Raw genomic sequence first — 21,114 nt, forward strand, 5'->3', positions numbered from 1 at the left:
TTAGCTGCTTTGGTGAACCAAAATGTAGTTGAGACCTTCAAAGCTAGACCGCTCTGTGTTGTCCCCTCTCCCTTCCCCACATCTTCCCTGCCTAGCCAGACTGACCCCACCAGCATGCCCTACCTGAGCCCAGCTGAAACTGTGTTAATCTACACATTCTTGTAAATCCCAAGGGTTTTGTGGCATTTCTGGCATTTATTTGTTCTCTCACTTTGGGGGAAGGGAGGAGACAAAGGACTTGGCTGTGAAGGCAGCCAGCACACTGCCAGGCTTTGCAGTAGCACTTCAAAGTGAATGTTTTGTTTACAAGATAAGTGAAAACTGATGTAAATTTGGGGTGAAAATACAATGAATTTACTGATTCTTACTACACTCTCCTGATCAGGGATGGAGAATGTCAGCCATATAAATGTTAGAAAATAGTCCATTATTAAGCTAATGAAAAACTTAATATTGAAGCAAATGTATTTCTTCAAATTTATATTATCTTTCTTGAAGGGGTGTAGAATCCTGAAGTATCCTCTTGGTGAATTAAAAAAAAAAAATTAAAAAAATTCTTAAAGTGCGTAGAGGGGAACCCAGTATAAATATATGGGATTATCACACCCACTTATAATGGAGAGAGTTAGATACTGAAGGCCTTAAAACTGAAATAGAAATAATCTTCAAGAAAAGCGGAGACTTCATGAAATGTAACAGCTGTCAAATGTGTAACAAGTATTTCTGTAACAGCTCTTTGGACTTGAAATGGTTTTGACCTGACATTCCCCCCCCCAGCGATCTGTTGGGTTTTTCGAGTTGTGTATTTAGTTTTGCCCCTCTTAGTGTGACAGATGCTTAAATGTACGACACTGCTATGTATAGTCTATCTTACAATAATGTTTTCTTCTTGTTTTTTTTTTTTTGCAAACTATTTTATTTAATTTATCTGCAGGAGTCGGAAGCTTCAGATCAGAAATATCCCGCCTCACTTGCAGTGGGAGGTAGGAAGTTACTTTAAAAATTATCTGTGCTTAAAACTGTGTTTCTGTTTCTCTCTTTATCCACAAGACTTTTCCCCTTCCCCCACCTTTCATTTGCTTTGCACACACCACCCATTCTGTTCTGGGGAAAAATCCTTTGGAAGAGGGAACAATAGAGCCTTCTAAGCAATTCAGATAACTGCCTTCATTTCTGCTCTCCGAGTTAACCATAAAAAATGTTGAAATGGATTCTTTGGTGAATGCTGACTTCCTGACGCAGTCACTCTCTTTGACTGAAAGCTCGTCCATTTTGGACCTTGCTGGTGTCTGGTGTATGAGTTCAGTAAACTTAATACAAGCTCATATTTCAATACTTGGCCAGAAACTTTACAAAAGCAGAAATTTAATGCTGATCCTTTTAGATTTTGTTTGTTTGTTTTTGTTTTTCCTTGCTCCTCTATAGTGGTGGCATTATAGCAAATTGTTTGCTCATGCTATTACAGTTATTGGCTCTCACCAATATATTGTATACTTGCTGTTTACACTCCACAAATAGTGTTATAATTTTTGCAGTAGATGGGCTACTGTGAGAACGGATCTGTTTTCATTATTGTTTTTCTACCTCGTATGTGTTTAAAATGTTGTTTCCACATTTTACTAGTGGTAAGTCATCCTTTTGCCTGAGGGAGATTAGAGGGTGGAGGGTTTGAGGATAAAGCTCCAGTAGCGTTGTTCTCTGAGCAGGTTTGGTCTGACTTCTTCATCTGATTTTTCCGTCTGCAGCTACTTCTTTCTTTGCACTGCCCGATTGTTTCCTAGCTTTGGAGCAAAATGGAGGCATTGCTCTGTCCAACCTAGGCTGTCAACCACAGGTTTTCTGTAAGATATCAGCACACACCACCTCTCGTTGCTTCAGTCTGTCCTTCTGGTGTGTGCTGTCCATATAAAAATTTCCTCTGCATTTCCCAAACCTTGTGCTCCCCTCAGTTGAATCGTATCCACCCAATAATGTTTTATTTCAAATTCATAACTGCTTTTTTGTCAAACGTTTGGGAAGAATAGTAATAGAAATGGTTGAGGGTGAATGGTTTGAGGATTAACTTATTTTTCGGTACAAACTTCCTCTGAGGATTTTGTGTAGGAATAGTGAGTATCAGAGCAGAAGCATATGACTTGGAAAAATATGAGTAAACGTGGATGTAAGCACTGTTGAGCAGAGTACATAAAAATGCTTCTACCTGCTTGTCCCTTCTTCCACATATGTAGCTATTACCTGCAATTTACAAGCAGTATCTACCCTGTTTCCCATCTGCTTCCTGATTTTTAAATTGTTTCCCTTTCCTTCTCCATTGCTGCAGTTTCTGTGGTGACATCTGGCCTCAGACAGATGTTCCCTCTGCCCCACCTTTTCAAAACACTTTGTCTTCCTAAAGTTCCCAAGGAAGAGTTAAAATTGTCCCTATTAACATCATCTCAACCTTGCATAGATGTCCTGAAGTTGCTTGTACAGACTTGACCCTTTGAGTGCAGAATTTAGAGGGATAAAGCCCCAAAATAACTTGTACAATACTTTTGCTTTCTCTTGCAACATCAGGGCTGCTTGCCAAGTATGGTTTTTCCACAAACTTCCTTAAGTTTTGCTTTGTAAGTGCTGGTGGTCTGTCAATTCTGCACTAAGCAGGTAAGTTTTGTATGTCCTCAAAAGAGTGCTGATGACAAACTACAGCAACAGGTGATTAAATTCATCAGGGAATTCTTATGTCAAGCTTACCTTGGGCTCTGGTATCTTCTTTTTTTGGTGCTAAAAGACCTTGCAAAAACTTCCTTTGAGCTCTGTAAGAAAGTTTTGGATGATTCTTCCTTAAGACAAGTCTTTCTTGCAACCAGTTGCTTGGTAGAGAGAGTAAAAGAATGTATATACAGACAGGGATTTATATTGAAGCCAATGTTCTTGCATAAGGTTTTCTGAGGGGATGGTGTGTGTGCACACATGTGTGGCATCTGGAGCAATTTTACTGAAATTTTCATATAGTCCCTCTGTGCCAATCTGCTTGCCTCATCACTCCTTTGTTAATTGCTTGCATCAAGACTGACTTCTAATGGGTGTGAAATCCTTAAAACCAAACTAAAAACAACTGCTGAAAGAGGTCTCTAGGTTAGTTCAGTCTATCAGCCTTCATGTATATTTGATATTGAAATACAAAACACACTTAGTACTCTGCAACACCTTTCTTTTTACAGTGACATAAGGATATGTGAAAAGAATGGAAGAAAGATTAATGTTCTTGTGAAATTTTTTTCCTAGTGTAACCACTATTATGAAGGTTACCGTGTCATTCTTTGCAAAAGTATTTTCTTAAGCTCTGTTGAAATAATTGCCTTGTTCTAATTTTGTTCTTTGTAGAAAACAAGCATTTTACTTGGTAAGCCTACGGGTATGCCCCTAGCAGTCAGTGTGCGTGCCTCTAGTTTGGTGCTTCATAGCTGTTCTTGTAGCCAGTGTGTCAAACGGTGGTACCTGTAAGTCCTGGACTGTGTGGGACTGGGACCCAGCAAGTGTCTCTGTGCACACCCACACCCAACAGAGATGGTCCTTGGCTTATAACAAATCGCCCACAAAACCTCTTATTATAAGGAAGGCATCCATAATGTTCTCAAATGCAGCTTGGTGGGTTTGGAGAAAGCGGGTGTGGAAGAGCGGTAAGGATGCTGGTCCCACAGGGGAATGTAGCTGAAGTGTTTGTAGTGTGAAGTGTAACAGAGTTTGGTAGTAGCTCCCACACCTGAGCACCCCAGAGAATAGTATTGCCTGGTTTTCAAAACCAGAAAAATGTTCGGGGAATAAATTGAAGCTTAATCTGAACTGAGAAAGTTTTGCAATACATCAGCTGAGGAAGGTGCCCCATTATTGATATAGGTGCTTTGTTCTCCATGCAGATGTGAGCTGGCTCTTAAGATTCATGAAATGCCAGAGTAAATGAGTTTCCCCTGAAAACCTTGAAACTGTTTCACTGGTGTATCCTCTTACCTTTCTAAGAGGCATGTGTGCCTATTTAGTACAATTTAGTGCCTTTAGTACCATAAAAGAGAGAAAACATTGAACTTTAGTCTTAAGGAAACCTTGACTTCCCCTTGGAATAAAGTGGATATCCTGAAGACTCATGTGAGGTAAGACTCTTGACCCATAGTTATTTCATACAGATTGGGAAATAAACAGTGGGTGTAAGTGGCCACAGAGTAACAAGCATTTATTAATAAGATTTTCATAAACCAAGTATGCAAATTCAGGTTAACTATTTGCTTTTCTGGCTGCCTTTTTGGAGAAAAATATTGCAAGTAGTTTTCTCCTTCACATGGGTTTAAGTTACTGAACAAAATACTGACTCTGATAACCAGCCATAGCAATTGGACTTGTAGTTGTTTCCTCTGGGTAATGTAAGAGTTCACTGCGTACTTATCAGACCATCATGGTATAAGTAAATAGGTAAGATAACCTTTTTAGACCATATTCAGGGCTAAGTGGTAGAAGAAAGGTGGATAGTGACCTGCTATAATCTGCTGAGTTACTACATTGAAATAAAACCACAAGGTTGCTATCCTGAAGAGCTTGCTCTTAAAGCACAGCTGTAAAAGATAAAATTCTAATGTATTCCAAGGCATTCAAGGTTAAGTTTGTACAAAACTTGCCTGGCAATTAATTTGAACTTCACAAGAAGATTTTTGGCAAGGTTCTGCAGGTTTCTGTACCTGCGGGTTGGGTACTCCTTGCCCAGCTAGGAGAAACTGGAGGTGGAGGGAAGGCAGCATCTCCGTCTGAACTAAGAAAATTTAGGACTTGCCTCAGACTGAAATTGGAGTCTGGACTGGTATGGGCTTATCCAGGATCATGTTCTCTACTCATCCAGGAGGTCGTTTGCGTTTTTCCCCCTTCCCTCACTAGACTGTCTGGGTCTGAGGACACTGGATCAGTGCCCATGTTCCATAAAAGCATCATCACTTCTGGAATACATCTTCCTTTTCTTCTGCTTGCATATAAATTGCATATGAGGTTATTGTATCAATTTAGTAATTTGAAGGACATGGGCATGATCAGATTTTATTTTTTAAATAAATCAGTTTCACTTGTTACAAAGTTTTTTTGGTGAAGCAAACACTCAAAAATTAGTGCACTTTTTTAGTGATAGTAGGTGGGTATAATTGCCCCACCCCCCCATCAAATACAAAGTCTAGATTGATGCTAAGAATCATGACAAATGAAGGATTTGGCACACCACCTTTTCCCATTCTCCACACATACCAGTCACATCTCTCTCATTGGAAACAAGCACCCTTGCTCTCTATGGTCTTTGCAGAAAAGTAAATAGATCTCTCTTACTCCTTCCTGAACCACAGTCTGTAACATACTGTTTTGTAACTTCAAGTGTTCTCTCACTTAGCTTGTGAGTGTTCAGCACTGGAGGTGTATTTGCAAGACAAAACGATATGCCTTCTAGGAGAAGGTCTAGGTGTGGCGATTTAAAACTGAAGCACCTAGAGGTTGTTTCTGTTTCAACATGATGGGGATCTAAGTAGAGTTCTTTTGAGAAGGAATTGTTATGTGAAATGTCACTTTTTTTCCTTTCTTTTAAAACATTTTAAAACTAGTTTCCTCAGTGTCGAAGATGCTTCAAGAGATTTTCTTTCCAAATATTTTTTCCATGTTTAGTGAATAAAGCGCTAGAGAACAGACTTTCAGGACACAGATGGTGCCAGAAACAGCACTTGCTGGCTCAGCAGGAAGGTAGCTGTTGAAGAGTTCCCACTTATCTTCTGTGGGCTTATTTCCTTAGTGGTTTGTATGGAGCAGATAAACAGATACAGCGTTGATGAACTTTGTAACAAAAAAGGTAGACTAAAAGCCCAGCCTGTGGAGTGTGAACCTGTTGAGTGAGCAGAGAAGCAAGAAAAACATTGTGAATGTGTATTCCTAGATTTGCTGTGAGACTTGCAGGTTGCTTTCAGGGACAGAAATGTGTGGGAAGGGAGGTCTGATTTAGCTCTTCCAAAGTCAAAAGCATGTTACTAAACAGGGTTTGCTTTTCCTCACTTTTTGGTGGAAGTGAAAAATGAAGTCTCGTAGTTATGCTGAGACCTCTGCTGTTTTAGATTCTCCAAACAGAAGTAGTAAGGGAGAAGGAATTCTGGATCAGAGTTGCAATGTGAGTGCAGGTTCTGCATTGAGATTTCTGTCAATGCAAGAGAGGTTTGAGCCATCTTCACCCATCTGCATATTTTATAACGCAACTTTCAGTTTCTTTAAAAGAATTGAGACTGATTCTGATTGTGAGTAAATGTTAGTAAATCTTCTTACAGTGCACATAAGTGTTTGTCCTGAGGATCTGTAGTAGCTTGTGTCGCTGCTTTGATTAAAACAGCTAAGCTGTGTGGGGTGGGTTGGTTGTTGGTTGGTTTTTTTTTTTAATCTAGAGATGCAGTGTAAAAACTAATCTTGCTGAATGATACCTGCTTATGATGCAGCTTATTCTAGAATACCAAGGATATGAAGAGAACAGGTGGGGAACTTGTGGATTTTAAGAAAGGAAGAGAAAAACATGAAACCATTGCAATTAAGAATAAATTGGGATTATACAAAGCAGATATTTCTCATAAAGCAAGATGTAAAGGGGATATGTAGGAATGAGCTGAGCTACAATGAAAAGAATTCTAGAAGAAAGATGAATCAACAGTAAAGAGGTTTAAAATGTATTGAAATATGATCTTTCACCTCAAGCCTCCTCCAAGAATCCTAACTTAATGTAGTGCTATAAAAATAACATACAGCTATAAAAATGCTAGCAGAATGCTAAGCATGCATAAATTGTCCACTGCTGCTTGCTAGGTGTGGGAATATCTGGTAGGGATCTCTGTTTTCTGTTTCCTCCTCAGTGTGCTACATCAGGTGCTAAGCTGTACTTTTTGCCAATTACTACTAGTCCTACTCAGCAGGAGAATGGAGAACATGTTCATCTGTTCTCTGCAGCAGTCTGTTACGTATTTGAAGACCTATGCTGTTTAGGGAGGGTTAAGGAGAGAGTTTAAGTTCTTTCAATCTCTTCTCGGGACTCTTATTTCTAGGCAATTGATTGTTCTTAAGTGTCTCATCTGGTAATGTCCCATGAAGCTTCTCCAGAGTAGTTTCTGTAGTTTAAGATCACTTTGAGCTCTTACCTTGTCCTCTGGTATGTTTGCACTCCATTTCAGCCTTGTGACATCTTCAAATTTAATAAACACAAACCTGGTATAATGCTAGATGTGGTGGTCCCTGCAAACCCTAGGAAATAGAGCTCTTTATTTTGCTAGCATTACCTGGCACTGATCACAAGGTCAACTTCTTACCTGCTGTTGTAGTGTTGGCTGTGTTTGCCTTATGAGTCTGTTGCAGGGGACAGTGTCAAAAGCCTTCTGAAGAAAGGTTCCCCCCCTCCATAGACTGTTAATTCTGTTATAATGAGAAACTTGAGAGATTTATCAAGAATTATGCACATCAGAGAAAGGTTGAATGTTGATCACCTGGTTATTTTGATTCTGGAACTCCAGGATAGAGCAGCCCCTGAGGCAATGCAGAGCACTTGGACAGCACTGCCTCCTCCTGGTCTTGGATCTATATCCAGGGGAGCATGGGGGGGAGGGGGGGGGTGCTCCTGCCTTTGCTCCTCTCCTGCCAAAGGGGAAAGAGAGGATGGCCTTCTTTCCTTTCTGCTGCCTGACCTGGGCCCCACACTCTGAATTCACTATTTTGCCTGACCTGCACATGTTTACCACCATGTAGCTGGGCTTAGCAGCAGGAGAGGCAATCTGATACAGGAAAGTGACCGTGTCTGTGGCAGACCACCCAATGTTGCACTTAAGACAGCATACTGGCTTATGTTGGGATTTTAATTGCCTGTCTTAATTATAGGAGGTGATATTTACAGGTATATGCGAGGTAATAAACACCTTTTGCAGGTGTTTAAAATGTAGGGTGTGGGAGTGAAGGTCCTTGGATAAACATGCAATAAGCATATTTCTCACTCGGAATGATTTATCCATATGAGTGTGTTGGCTATAGTGGTGCTGATAATTGTCTTATAGTTGTTATAAACAAGGGAAAAAATCTAATGTGGGAAGTAATTTTCTCTGAGAATTGGACTATAGTGTTTTTTACTTAAATCAGGATTGTATTAAAAATAGTTGATAGTGACGTTTTTATCAAATGTCTGCCCCCATTTAAGAGTTAATATCCCAGGTGCCCCCACTGAAGATACTTTTGCTGTGTTTTTATTATAGTTGTGGGCTTAGAAATGTAGCATTGCATTCGTTAACACAATATTTTTCTTCAGGAAATTTGTATTGCAGTAGCTTAAGTAATGAATAGAGACGTTAGAGAGGAGGTCAGGGTTCTGTTGTGCTAAGTACCTAGAAGATATGGAAGTTGGTCTTCAACCACAAGAACTAGACATAATGTTAGTACTCTGTGTCAAAGAAATGAGAAGACTCACCAGGTCAGAGCTGGCTCGACTGACACAGTTTAGAGGTGTGAAACTTGCTTCTCTTCCTCCAGGTGGCCAAGGTGATAAGTTGAAATAGGAAGTGGAAGATTTTGGGCTCCTGCTGCAGGAAATGTGGTGTTGGGTGGTTGTTCAGGCAGCCACTTTGACTTGTATGGCAGAGGCAGGAAGGTTGGCTAAGCAACTTTTGAAGAAGATGCTGAAATGCCACAGCCTTTTGACCAGAATATTAAGCAAGCTGGAATGACTGCTGGCTTCTCTCAATGTGCTGAGTAGTAAGCTGCAGTGACTTCAGGGCATGGTTTGCAAGCTGTTGGTTAACCCTGTTGTGGAGGGGGAAGGACAAGGAGTGGAGGGAAGCATCCATTTGGACCTGCGACTTTTAATCTGTTGTCTCATCTGAGTTGCACAGATTTGTGACTCGGTGAGTTGTCTAGGTCTCCATGTTGGAGAATGAACTGCTTTTGGCTGCAATGGGCTTTAATGTCAAAGCATAGAAAACCAGTGAGGTTTAAGTGTTAAATGTGGCCATCCCAACTAAGACATGCAGAATGTTTATGTCTTTTTGTAGACTGGATTTATGGGTCTATATCTTATTTTCCTTCCAACATTCAGTGGGAGAAATAGTTAAGTGAATGGTTTTTTTTTTTAAAAAAAAAGTGATTCAGTGTGACTATTTAATCGGTGCAACTGATCCAAACTTTTCCCCCCATCCAAATTTGTTTCATTGTCCTGTGACTGAGACGAGAAAAATTCTGTTTTCATGACTAGTTTTTGATCTTTGAGGATAACAGAAGGCACAACCTGCAATCCCTTAACTTTTTCAGAAATGTTCCAATACTTAAAACAGCTGTTAGTGTGCAAGAATTTTGGCATTGTCACCATGGGGTTGCTTGGCACTGTTAGAACAATGTGTTGCTCACAAGGCTAGAATAATATGGTTACTTGTTTACCCTGTCACTGACAGTGACTCCAAAACTTGAGAAATCTTAAGACACACAAGGCTTGCTTGATTCAAAACACTTTTTGGGAAACCAGCCACCAAATCTTACTTTTTATTTGCAGTTCTAGAAAGGTGTCTGTGAAGACCTTTGTTCAAGGGTTCAGTTGCCAAAGTCTTGCACCCCTTAGCTATAATTTTTACTTAAGGAGTCACTTTAATCATGGTGCAACATCTTTATCCAATGTTGTGACATGTCCTTTCATAGAATTACAAAACCATTCAGGTTGGAAGGGATCTCAGGAGGTCTATAGTCCAACTTTCTCTCAAAGCAGGGTCTGTACTGAATTCAAACCACACTGCTTAGGGTCTTGCCCAGTCTTGGAAACCTCTAGGAATGCAGTTTGTGCAACCTCTCTGGGTGACCAGGTCTAAGGATTAATTATTCTATTGGTGAGAATTGTTTTCCTTGTACCTGGTGAGGACATCTGTTGTGTCAATTTAAGCCTGTTGTCTCTTGTCCTCCCACCCTGCACCTCTGGGAAGAGCCTAGCTCTATGTTCTCAGTGACCTCTGGGGCAGGCTGCTGCTATGCTCCCCTCAAAGTTGTCTTTTCTTGGGCTCAACAAGCCCAATTCCCTCAGCCTCTCCTCACTGGAGAGGTACTCCAGTCCCCAACCATCCTGGTGGCCCTTCACTGAACTCGTTCCAGGTACTCTCTCTTTCTTGTACTGGAGGTCCCAAAACTGGATGCAGGATCTACATGTGATTGATTATCCCCTTTTACTCAGCATTCATCAGCTTTCCTCCATCCATTGCCTGTGCTCCTGTTAATACAGCCCAGGCTGTTGTTGACCTTCTTTGCTGCCAGGACACAGACCTGGCTCATGTTCAGCATGTTGTCCACCAACACCCTGCATGGTCTTTTCAGCGGACCTGTGCTCCAACCAGGCAGTCCATAGCCTGTACCCATGTGCAGGGGATTATTCCTTACCCAGTGCAAGACTTTGCATTCATCCTTGTTAAATTTCATCAGGTTGCTGTTGGCCCGTTCCTCTACCCTGTCTAGGTCTCTCTGGGTGGCAGCCCTGCCCTCTGGCATGTTGATTGTTCCCCTTGGTTTGGTCTCATCCTCAAATTTGAGGAGGGGGTGCTGCACCACCTCCTCCAGGTCATTGACAAAGATGTTAAGCAGGACAAGCCCTGGGACAAACCACTTCTTACTGGCCTCCAGGTAGAGTGTGGCCAGGTGGAGTACCATCCTCTGAGCCCAACTGTTATTCAGTATAGTATTATTACTGGAAATTAAGCTGGATGTGGAAACTCTGCAAGTCTGTGACCTGCATGCACAGGAGGGGAAAGATGTCTGGGAGTGGTATTGCATCTCTGCAGATAGAACTTAGGCTGCATGCTATTGCTGGCTAAATTTCCTTAAACACAATGATAAATTAACCCATTGTTCAAACCACCCTTAAGTGAGACAGCCCAGAAGTGAAATGAGCACCATCGACACACTGCTATTTTCTTCATTTCACACGTAATCGCATTATCTTGAATCTCACTGGTACTCTAATAGCATAAAATACAAACTGCCAAGGGAGTAATGGTGAAAGTCGTAGCTTCTGAAAACTTTTCCATTTTGAATGCAACCTCAGTTTAGCAAGTTGTAATGGAAGTCCCAAAGTGTGTTTTTTTGACCTATGAAAGAATATACATTTTTAATAAGAAAAATATACTCTTATCCCTGTCAAAGTTATTAACATAGCTTTTCTGCGTCTTTTGCATGTAAACTTAGTCTTTCCTAATTAATTATTCATGATGCCTGATATCTTAAATCTTGCTCACTTTAGTTTTTCTCTGTGAAATGAGGAACCAGTAGTTCTTACTGGTGTTGGGTCTTCTGGGGAAGAAGCTGGGAGTGTGCAGCCCAAAAATTCCCAATGAAATCAGATGTCAGTACGTTATTTGTTGGCATATTTGAATGTCCTGGTTTCAGCTGGGATAGAGTTAATTGTCTTCCTAGTAGCTGGTATAGTGCAATGAAGCTGCTAGTAAAGCTACATGCTTTTATAAATGAAGATGCCCTTCAAGTGTTGTAAAATTGATGTGATTAAGAAACTAGTTACTTCTGTCCTGCTCTTGGAGAAGTTCTGAACTAATTTCAGTTACCTGCCTTGAAAGAAGATGTCATTAGCAGGGATTGTCTCTTCAGACTTGCCAGTCGTATAATTTGAAAAGAATTGAAAGAAATGCATAAATGAGTTGTTCCTCAGGCAATAATAGGAGAAATGTTACGAGCTCTTGTTTGTGCTAGCCAAAGGAATAGAAAAATGTTAACTTTAAGTGGCCTTGATGATTTTTTTTTTAATCCATTTGCTCGGTTTGTGCATAAAGAACATAAAACCAGCAACACTGGGTCAGAAGAAAGGTTTATGTATATTCCTGTATCCCATCTTTGCTGTGCCTTGGGAGGGGTTCAATAACAAGGGCAAGGATATAGTAATAGCTCACCATAGCAGTCTCCTGGCTTCCAGCATTTTGCAGCCCTGTAACCTACTGACCCAGAAATGATGCTGCTGTATTTAAGAAATTCATCTAGAGTTTCTGTGAACATGTTCTTGAACCATTGCAAATTCCAAGCATCCACAATATACTGCAGTGAAGAATTGCATGGTTTTAGAGTATGTTGCAGGAAGAACCATTTAATCTCACATGCTTTGAACTTCCACCTGCCTCCCAGCTCCTGTATTGGAGGGAACAGTGAATAGTAGTATCTCCGTGACCTTTTTCTCCCTCTGTATTTCCCTTATTATTTTAAGACCCTTATTCCTCAGCCATTTCTTTCCCAGGCTGAAGAGCAATAGCCTGCTTAGTTGTTTTTATGTGGAAGGTGTTCTGCATCCTTTGATTATCTTTGTCCCATTCTTGGAAATTCTACTAAGCGATTTGGAGCTGAGGGACCGAATCTGCACACAGTTATAACCTATTCATTTTAGGTTATTTCAGTTTATGAAGGTAGTTGCTGTCAGAGACCTCTGTGTATGTCTTGGGTTTTGCAGTGAAACCAGTGGAAAAGCCCATCAGTGGAATGGGGTTTGCTGCTTATGTCTCAAGAGATCAGCAGACTTGTCTTTTTTATGACAGCCATGGGAAAAATCAACATTATCAGTAGTGCAGATCCTCCCCTGGCTTGTTGCTAGTTGCCAGGAAATGTTACATTTGAATCATATGCTTACCACATGTCGACCTAACTTTATGCAACTGGCTCTTGTGTGGAGGGAGGGAAACAAGATGTGCTTATTTCCAAGGGGCTGGCTAGTTCCAGCCTAGCTGATTCTATAAAGCAATGGTAATCAGCACATCTCTCCTTACACTTGTCTTGGGCATGTGGGATTTTTTTGTCTTGTTCACTAGACAAGTAGAAAGTGGCTCTTAGACTACGTCTCTGATGAGTAAGTCTGCTGAGACTGTTGCAAAGGCTGTGATGTTGCTGCTACTACTACTACAAGCCTTCTACTTCATTGCTACTTGTACAAGCACACTGCTTCATTGCCTCCGTGTTCCCCTTCCACAGTGACTGTTTTGGTTGCAGTCTTGAACTCGGCCACTCAAGAATGAGGGCCCACCCATGCATCTTCTTGCAGCTCCTACTTGCTTTTGCCTAGTGCTACAGAAAAATCTTGAGTTATTTCTTGGGCATGTGGGGAAAAGGAACAAAATGAGCTCAGCTGCAGAATCTCCTGCAGAAAGAGGGAGACCCATAACCGAGGCAAGCAGAGAAGCTTGTACCAAGAAAGGGGAAATGCTACAGGCTTATGGGAAGGCAAGAGATGCCAACAAAATCTGCACCTGCGTACTGCCATTTCATCCAGCAGCTAGCGCTCGCTCCAGGAGTCTGGATATGGTAGTGGATCAGGTACTGGCTGCTGGGTTGAGGCCTTGGAAATCAGCAGTGATGACGTGAAGAACAGGTGGGAGATCTTTAAGATGTAGGTGAACGTCAACTGAGCCAAAAGCTGCTGAGCAGGGGGAAGGGAGTTGAAGTTGTGTTAATGTATTTCCTTTTTTAAGTTTTTGTGTTATTCTAAAGCCTGAAGCCCCCTCTGATCTTGTGTCCCAAATTGGTAGCCAAGTACATGTGGGCAGGGAAGGAAGGGAATGTAACTTGAAATAGCTCCCTTATTTTCAGATGCTTTGGAAGTTGTGGCAATCAAAAGGGGAGATGTGACTAAAAGCCATCAAAACCACTTCCAAGCACATGCCTTTTAGTGGAGCAAATGAGAAGGATTTTTAGAATATAATGCAAACAGGAACTGTAGCCCACCATTAACTGGGGGTGGGAAGGAAGATATATTAAAACTATCCTTGCAAACAGCTGCCTTGTTATAAAGCCTAATAGGGGATTGAATGCATGTGTGAGAAACAAATTCAAATCAACATTTCTTGAGACACCTTTTATTGGGTGCTGGGTTTTTTTTGTTGCTCTTAATAATAGTCAGGCTGTTGTTATGTGAGTAGTAGATAGCTCTTCATGCAACACTTTCACTTATTTGCTCACATAGTTCCCTTGCTGAACTTGTAGTTAACCAGTGTGAGCAGCAACCAGGAGGCCAACCTCAGCCATGTACTCTGAAGTGGAGGGTTATAATGATGTGTCAGTGGCTTCTAGGTAGGTGTTCCTCAGCCCTTTGTTGCATTGGGTGTATAATTAAATCTGTAGCCTTCATCTGACTGCATATAGCAGCTGTCGCCCTTTTGGATGTGGTCCGAGTTACAAATCTGCTGTTGATGTTAGTGTGTGCTAGTGTCCTCGTGTAGTTTCAGTAGGCTTTTGGTCTGAGAAACTTTCACAGGCTACCTTCTCAACACTCCTTTCCTTTTCTTGGCATGTTGTTTTCTGGTTTTCTCCATCCAAATGTGTAGAAATCTACAGGAACCGTTCATGCGAGCTTATACTGAAGTGATGTCTATTACATCCCAGCTACAGGACTGCTACTTTTTTTTTTTCGAGTATGTGACTTCTGTGGACCTGTAGCGTTCCTGTAGGTAGTGTGGCATTGCTCATTATCCCTAACTTTGATTTGTGGGTATTGGTTGTTTCACCCCAAATGGTTGCTGGTTTAGGTTACTGTCGCAAGCTGGGATGACTTAAGTACTCGAGTGACTGCATCTTTATAGGAAACTTTCTTGTTGCCCCTTTGTATCAGCCTCTTGCCAACATTCAGTAATTAGTGTGCCTTGTCATCAGGTTTGGGTTTTATACTCAGGAGGCATCTGTTCCTGGTGACATTCTGTTTTCTAAACATGTAGTAGAAGAAACAGTGCAGTGGGGGGCATACTGAAGACTTGAAGCCACTTTGTGTCTGGGACTGCAGTGGGAGCCTGCACAGGGAATTCATGCTAGATTAGTGATTGGGACTCTTCTGACTGTGCCATCTCCAATGAGCTGTGATGGACTATGAACACCTTTAGGAATATATGCAGATGGCTGTATAGCAGATATGAACTTCTCTTAGCTATGCTGTGTATACCCACTATAATCAGCCCTCAGATCTCTGAGGTCCACAGCTCACTGGCTGTGAAATTCATTGTGGGATCTAGGAGGAGGGTGGAAGGACTACAAAAGGTATCAGAGATACTTGAACTTTTGCCAGCTCAGGAGTTGAGAGGAAGGAAAAAAATAAATCCGGTGTTGCTGCAAGGTGTTGGAGACAAGTGCCCATAACTTCCATCACTTTGCTATATGACATAACTTCTGGTCTAAGCCAATGTCCAGTGGTGCCTTTGGACTCTGTAGAAATGCACATGTTGGTGATTGTTTTGTGTGGCTGTATGTTATGAAAGTAACTTCTGTCTTCAGGAAACAGATAGGAGAATTCTCAAAGTGGTGTCCCTACCTGACTAATGAAATATGTTAACCTGCTTCAACATGGAAGTGTGGTTTTATTTACAAAATAGATATAAGCTATAATGCTTTGTTTCAGCTTGTCAGACTGTGGTCTTACAGCTTCCAGAGGTTGTGCAAGGCATTGCTGTGCTTGCAACTGCCCTTTGTGCCTTACTGTTTAAAGTCTGCAGGCAATCCTCTCCTCCATCCGTTTGGGAAGTTGCTGTCTGTTGCAAAAGCAAAGACAGGAGCAATTTCTTTTCCTCTTACAGTAGGAATACTTGATTTTCTGAGAACATGTATACCTGCATGTCAACAGTTCCCATTAATTTGCCAGAACCAACTTGTTTAGTGGCCACCCTTCTGTTTGATTGTTCATGTTTCCATTGTGGAACTGCTGTTCCACACCATTCAGACAGTGTGTTAATACAGCTTCACAGAGCCAAGCAACAGGTCATTGAGACTGGAATGCGTAAGGGATGTTGAGCTGCAGCCTCCAGTATCCTTGGACTGCGTTGACTGCTCTGCATTGCTCGAATCCTTCTGCGTGGTATTAGCTTCTGAGCTTTGTGGGATTAAAAGCATTGCCCTACCACATGTAGCTAGTTAGATGTCTCTCTTCTGCTTGACAAAGAAGGTATAATGCTGTCTTTCGCATTTTCTTTGCAGCAAGGCCAGCTGTTTTAGTAGTTGATGGGGGCTTCACAAATGCAGAAGAGACCACCTGGCTTTGAGATTAGGGAGGGAGCTCATCAGGTCTGTCTGGCCATGTCTGCTTTCCTGTGCTGGGGTAGTGGTGAACCTGAAAATTTACTGCTGATGATGCAAAGCTGGTGGGAGCTGACCCCAGGTTTCTGCAAGGCAGGAGGTATTGTCCTGGGCTGAGGAGCAAACACATTTCTGATGGCAGAGCACAGAAGTTCCTGGGGTGGCCTCCTGTCAGAGATGGCGGCTGCTGCTCCTGAAAGCCATCCCTCGCAGTGCCCTGTGCCTTTCTCTCAGACAAGGGTCAGCATGTGCACGTGCGTTACCCTATTAGTGTGGTCACAGACATGCACTTCTGCAGCATGTGCATATCTCAAAGTATTTTTAAATATTTGTATATTAATATATAAATGAAAAAAACCACAGAGCTTCTGACTTGCAGCAGAATTTGTCCTTTTCAGAGAAGCAGGTGATACAAGTTGTGTGAAATGGTGGAATGGAAGTAAAGTTATATGCTGGTTTTTGTACTGATGCAATCAAAAAAAATTGTGTTTGGGGAGTGAGCAGATTGTAGGCTGCACGGTAGTGGAGTGGCAATCTTTAAGATGCAGTGGCATTTGACACTTTTGCTCTTTGGATTTCTTGGTTTAGTGGAAGTAAATGCAACCAGAAGTGATCAACAGCTTGTCCAGCAGCACTTTGACTACTTCCTAGTGTGTATGTGGTAGAAAATATGGTCTCTCCAGCCTTCTTATGTCTAACCAAATTCAGGTGGTTGGGTTTAGGACAGAGGAAATTTCCATTTTGCAAGTAGTAGAAAAAGTTGCCTGCAGTCTCAATGGGAAATTTTCAATGAGTAATGATAGAGCTAGTGTGTAAAATGTAAGAGCGGGCACCGCTGACTTTTCTGCCAGAGAATTGCGTGTATGTGTGGGGAAACCCCTTAAAAAACCCTACTGACTTCTGCAGCATGCTGGCTTGGTTCACTGTTGCTCCTTTGGGTCATGGCAAATGTACTTTAGCTGTAAAACTGAAGAGTTTGAAGTTTTTGGAAGTGTTGAAAAAGAAATACTTCTCGAGAGTATTTATCCTTTATGATCTAGTTGGAGCAAATAAAGGTACCAACTTACTTTCTTGTGAGTTTTCTCTCTTTCAGGCAATGATAAGTTTATAATCAAGTGAGGAATCATTTTAATAATAGGTTTCAGGACAGTGATACCATCATGTTCAAATTGTGACTAACAAGTTAATTATAGATACTGTATATTAGTTCCGCTTTTCTTTTTGACATCTTAAATTTGGCAAAAGAAAAATGTAGATTATAAAAAGATTGAAAATTAAAGTCTCTAGTCGAGTTCCAACATATCATGCACAGTTACTTAAACTTTAAAATATGCTTTTAAATAGATCTTCCCAGACTGTTAGTCTGATGCCAGGTGAACAGTTCAGGGGTACTTCTATAAATCAGTAAAAGAAAATTTTATCACAAAATGAATCCCACATTTTGCGTGTAAAGAAGAAAAGTTAAAAACCAGCCACCACCCCCCGCAACAAATCAACAAAAACCCAACAGAAATCCCCTACTCTGCTTGTCTTTAAACCCGCTAATAAGCATTTTCATAATATTATCTGAAAAAAGTGTGCTTCTCCATGAATTATTCTCTCATTTGAGGCGCCTCCTTCCTCCCTGAAAAGTATTTGATATTTACTAGTTGTTTCTTTCTGAGCTGAGCAAAAAGCAAGACAAATAATAAGCTTCCATTAGCTTACCTGTTTTCTGAACTTTTCTGATGTTGATGTTAGTAGAAAAGCAAGCATAGGTAATGCACCCAGTCCTGTTGCACGCTGGAGTTTGTTTTTTCAGCAGGCAATTTGGACTATGGCTTCTAGGCTTTCAGACTGACTCAAAATATTGGATGAGGCTTCATACTTGAAGGCTTACTGCCCCAAAATAAAACTCCTAGCCTGTGAGTCAAGGACCTGTCCTTTTTGGCAGATAAGAGTGCTCTGTAATTCCCATTTTACTTTCATTTCAACTCCCTGTTGGAGGAAGCTGCTTTCTTCTCCCCCCCGCCCCTTCTCTAATCACAGCAGCTACATAGTAACATCCTTATGCTGTATTCCCTGGATGCTAGAGAACCTCTTGGGATTTGTAGGACACACAGATTTCCTGGGGGTCTTGCTTCCTTCAAAGGCCAGGGCAGGGGTGGGGGCAGAGGGCATCTCTTATCCTTATTCTCTTTGCTGGGGACTGGTGTCCAGTCACACTGGTATGGGGAAGATGTTTTATGAGCTTGAACTAAAGAGCTTTGGATCTGTGTGCATGGATTTTTCATTTTTTGTGATATCCTGATGCCAAAGGTGTAGTGCTTTCCAAATAATCTGATAGCAGAAAGCTGGAGGATACAGACACAGTTACCATACCAGCAGTGCTTGAAGGTGCATATAGCAAAGGGGTGGGAAATCTTAAACCTATTCTTTTTTAGGAGTATGAAGAATTAGTACCTGGAACTATATAATTGTGAGCCTTTTTCCCACAAAAATGGGCAGTTTTTCAGATCCCTTTGGTCTCTCTTGTTCTATTAAGAACATGACTTTAAAAAGTTATAGAAACACCATAGTCTGTAGGCATAAGAAATACTTAGGGACAATGTTGCAAACATTACTTTAGACTTAATAGACTACTACTTCACCAGCAACTTTGTGGATGTTTTCTGTGAATTCAGGCTAAAATTCTTGCTTCTATTTAATTTTAAGGAAAACTGGAATTAAGTTTCTAATTGCATAAAAAGTATTTTCTGTATAACTGGAACTGCAAGGAGGTTTTATGTTGTGCTGGTCAAAGGAGGCAGGCTTAATACAAAGTCTTTATATTCTGTGCTAACCCACAACAGGAATCTTTGCACTTTTGATAAGTGTCAGTATGTATATCAGATGCATACAAGATCCTAAATTATTAAGACTTGATATGTTATGGCTGTCTTGTGAATAAAGCTATAACATATATAATACTCTGTCTCCATCAACTGTTTGTGGTGCATTAAGAATGCAAAAATCTACAAAATTGATTATGCAGGAGGGAAGTGACCATAAGTAAGCTTACAGCTCCTAATTCCCTATCCATTATTATCAAGTCATACTGTCCTATGGTTTTAGAAGAATTTGTGGGAGGCAGAAAATAAAATAAAAATTATCAGCACTACAAATTCTTCCTGCAGAATTGATTGTGAGTTACATTGTTCTGCAAACTGCTTTTGGAATCAAATTCTAGAGGGAATTCTTGCAGATCACCTCTCTTTAGAAAAAGTATGAGAAATGCTTTCCTTGTTTATGCTTTTCAAGGTCTACCTTACCTTGTTACCTTGCTCATAAAACTGTTTTTCTCACCCCACTGCATGCATTGCTGCTTAACTACCCATTGGCTGGTTGTAATTAATTTCTAGTGACCAGTGTGTTATGTGATGATTGTGGGTTTTTTTCTTGTTAAGGTATGGTGATCACCTGAACAGAGGTAACTATTGTGCTAATGTGCATTAACTTCTCCTTTATTTTTGCTAGCAATATAATTCATCTCGTAGCTGCCTCTTGCATGCTTTTGTGGCTTTGGCATATCTGACAGCATATCTTGCAGAAGTGTTGCCTTTCATTTCCTTCTGACAGGGATACAGATGTAGCAATGCAGTGTAAGGAAATCCTGCCCTTGACTCTGGCTGCAGCTATAAGGGAGTCATTAACATGGCTTTCTTCGCCCCTCTGCTGCCCCGTGCTATTGGAGCTGTTGTTTCCTCTGTTGTGTATCTGTTAAGCAGCCCACCCCATCACAGTTTATCAGCGAGAAGAGCTTTATTCCTGAGAGCAAGAAGACAAAAAAATGGAGAGGAACTGTGGGAAACTGAAACACAGTGCTTCCTCCTTTCTGTTTCTTGGTGTATAGGATATACACAGTAACTTTGGAGTGCACATGAATGTAACTTGTTTCTTACTCCTAATGGCTACTTCATCAAAATGATCCCTGAGTACCGTGAGTACATGCACTGTCACCAAAATACATGACCCACAGAGCCAGCATTCTGTGTAGGCTGCAGATACTACGGTGCATACAGCTTGCATTGAAGTGGTGTGATCCACATTAAGTCTGTTTTGGGAACATCAAAAAGTCATTTGAATGAGCAGGGCATTTGCAAGCGGGTGATGAGATTTCAGTGATTTTAGTGGAATCTAGGGTTGTGTGTGGATGCAAGACTCTCTGTAAGTAAAGGTATTTGTTGTTGTGGCTTTCTAGTTTGGTTTAGATGAGGAATACAATTTTTTAATATTTCTGAAATGTGTTGTGGATTTGGAGATTCTTGGCAGTGTCCCCTGTTGCCGACAAAGAGTCCACTTTGTGTTTTGCAACTCTTTGTAGCTCCTTCTACAATACTCAAGGGATAGCTGTGCTCCTTGCTTTGTAACCTGTGATACTTCATTATGAAGGTTGCCCATGTCATCCTCCGCTGTTTTCTCTGGGCTACACTGTAGTTGTTGGGGCTTGCCAGGGTGTAGAGATGTGGTTTCCATCTTGTAGGAGTCTTCTGGGTGGGTCTTGAGGTGTGCAACCCCCCCCGACACAGGCAGGCTCCCTGGGTTTGGCTGAGGCTGAGATGTTCCTAGAGTGCGAACACTGTATTTTGTATGATCTGGATTGGGAGACTGCCCATTCGGCTACAGCCCTTCCTCCCTCCCTCAGTGACAGCCCAAAATAAACATTGCGCAAATCGTGTGTCCCTCAAACAAGCAATCAGTGAAAATTGCTGTGCTTCCACTAAGATTAAGACTAATCAAAGTGGGCAGCGATCGTAGGAGTCGGTCTTTGCTTGGAGTTTGTTCTAATGAAGTCTTTGCTGCCCCATGAAGGCACAGAAAGAATATGAAATGACACAACCTACAAAAACTTTACCACTAATTGCTTTTTATGTTCTTCTGTTATACCACGATCTCTCTTGGTCTCATTTATTTTGGTGGAAAGCCCTTCTGGTAAAGAAGAAAATTTTGTGTGGGCTAAGTAAGTAGGAGAGATTAAATTTTTGCTGTGAGGTGAAACAAAACCTCTATGGT

At 41.2% G+C, this 21,114-nt stretch overlaps 1 protein-coding gene across 2 annotated transcripts in view; it reads left to right on the forward strand.

Moving 5' to 3' along the window:
- The window catches only part of IGF2BP3 (insulin like growth factor 2 mRNA binding protein 3), a 118,020-nt gene that overhangs the window by 24,937 nt on the left and 71,969 nt on the right, over nucleotides 1-21,114 (forward strand). For both annotated transcript variants that reach the window (XM_069773341.1, XM_069773349.1), the window contains one exon: nucleotides 935-983. In XM_069773341.1, coding sequence (XP_069629442.1) covers nucleotides 935-983 — 49 coding nt within the window. The remainder of the gene's footprint in view (nucleotides 1-934; nucleotides 984-21,114) is intronic.

Source organism: Haliaeetus albicilla, chromosome 2, assembly GCF_947461875.1.
Source record: "Haliaeetus albicilla chromosome 2, bHalAlb1.1, whole genome shotgun sequence".
NCBI classification, from domain to species: domain Eukaryota; kingdom Metazoa; phylum Chordata; class Aves; order Accipitriformes; family Accipitridae; genus Haliaeetus; species Haliaeetus albicilla.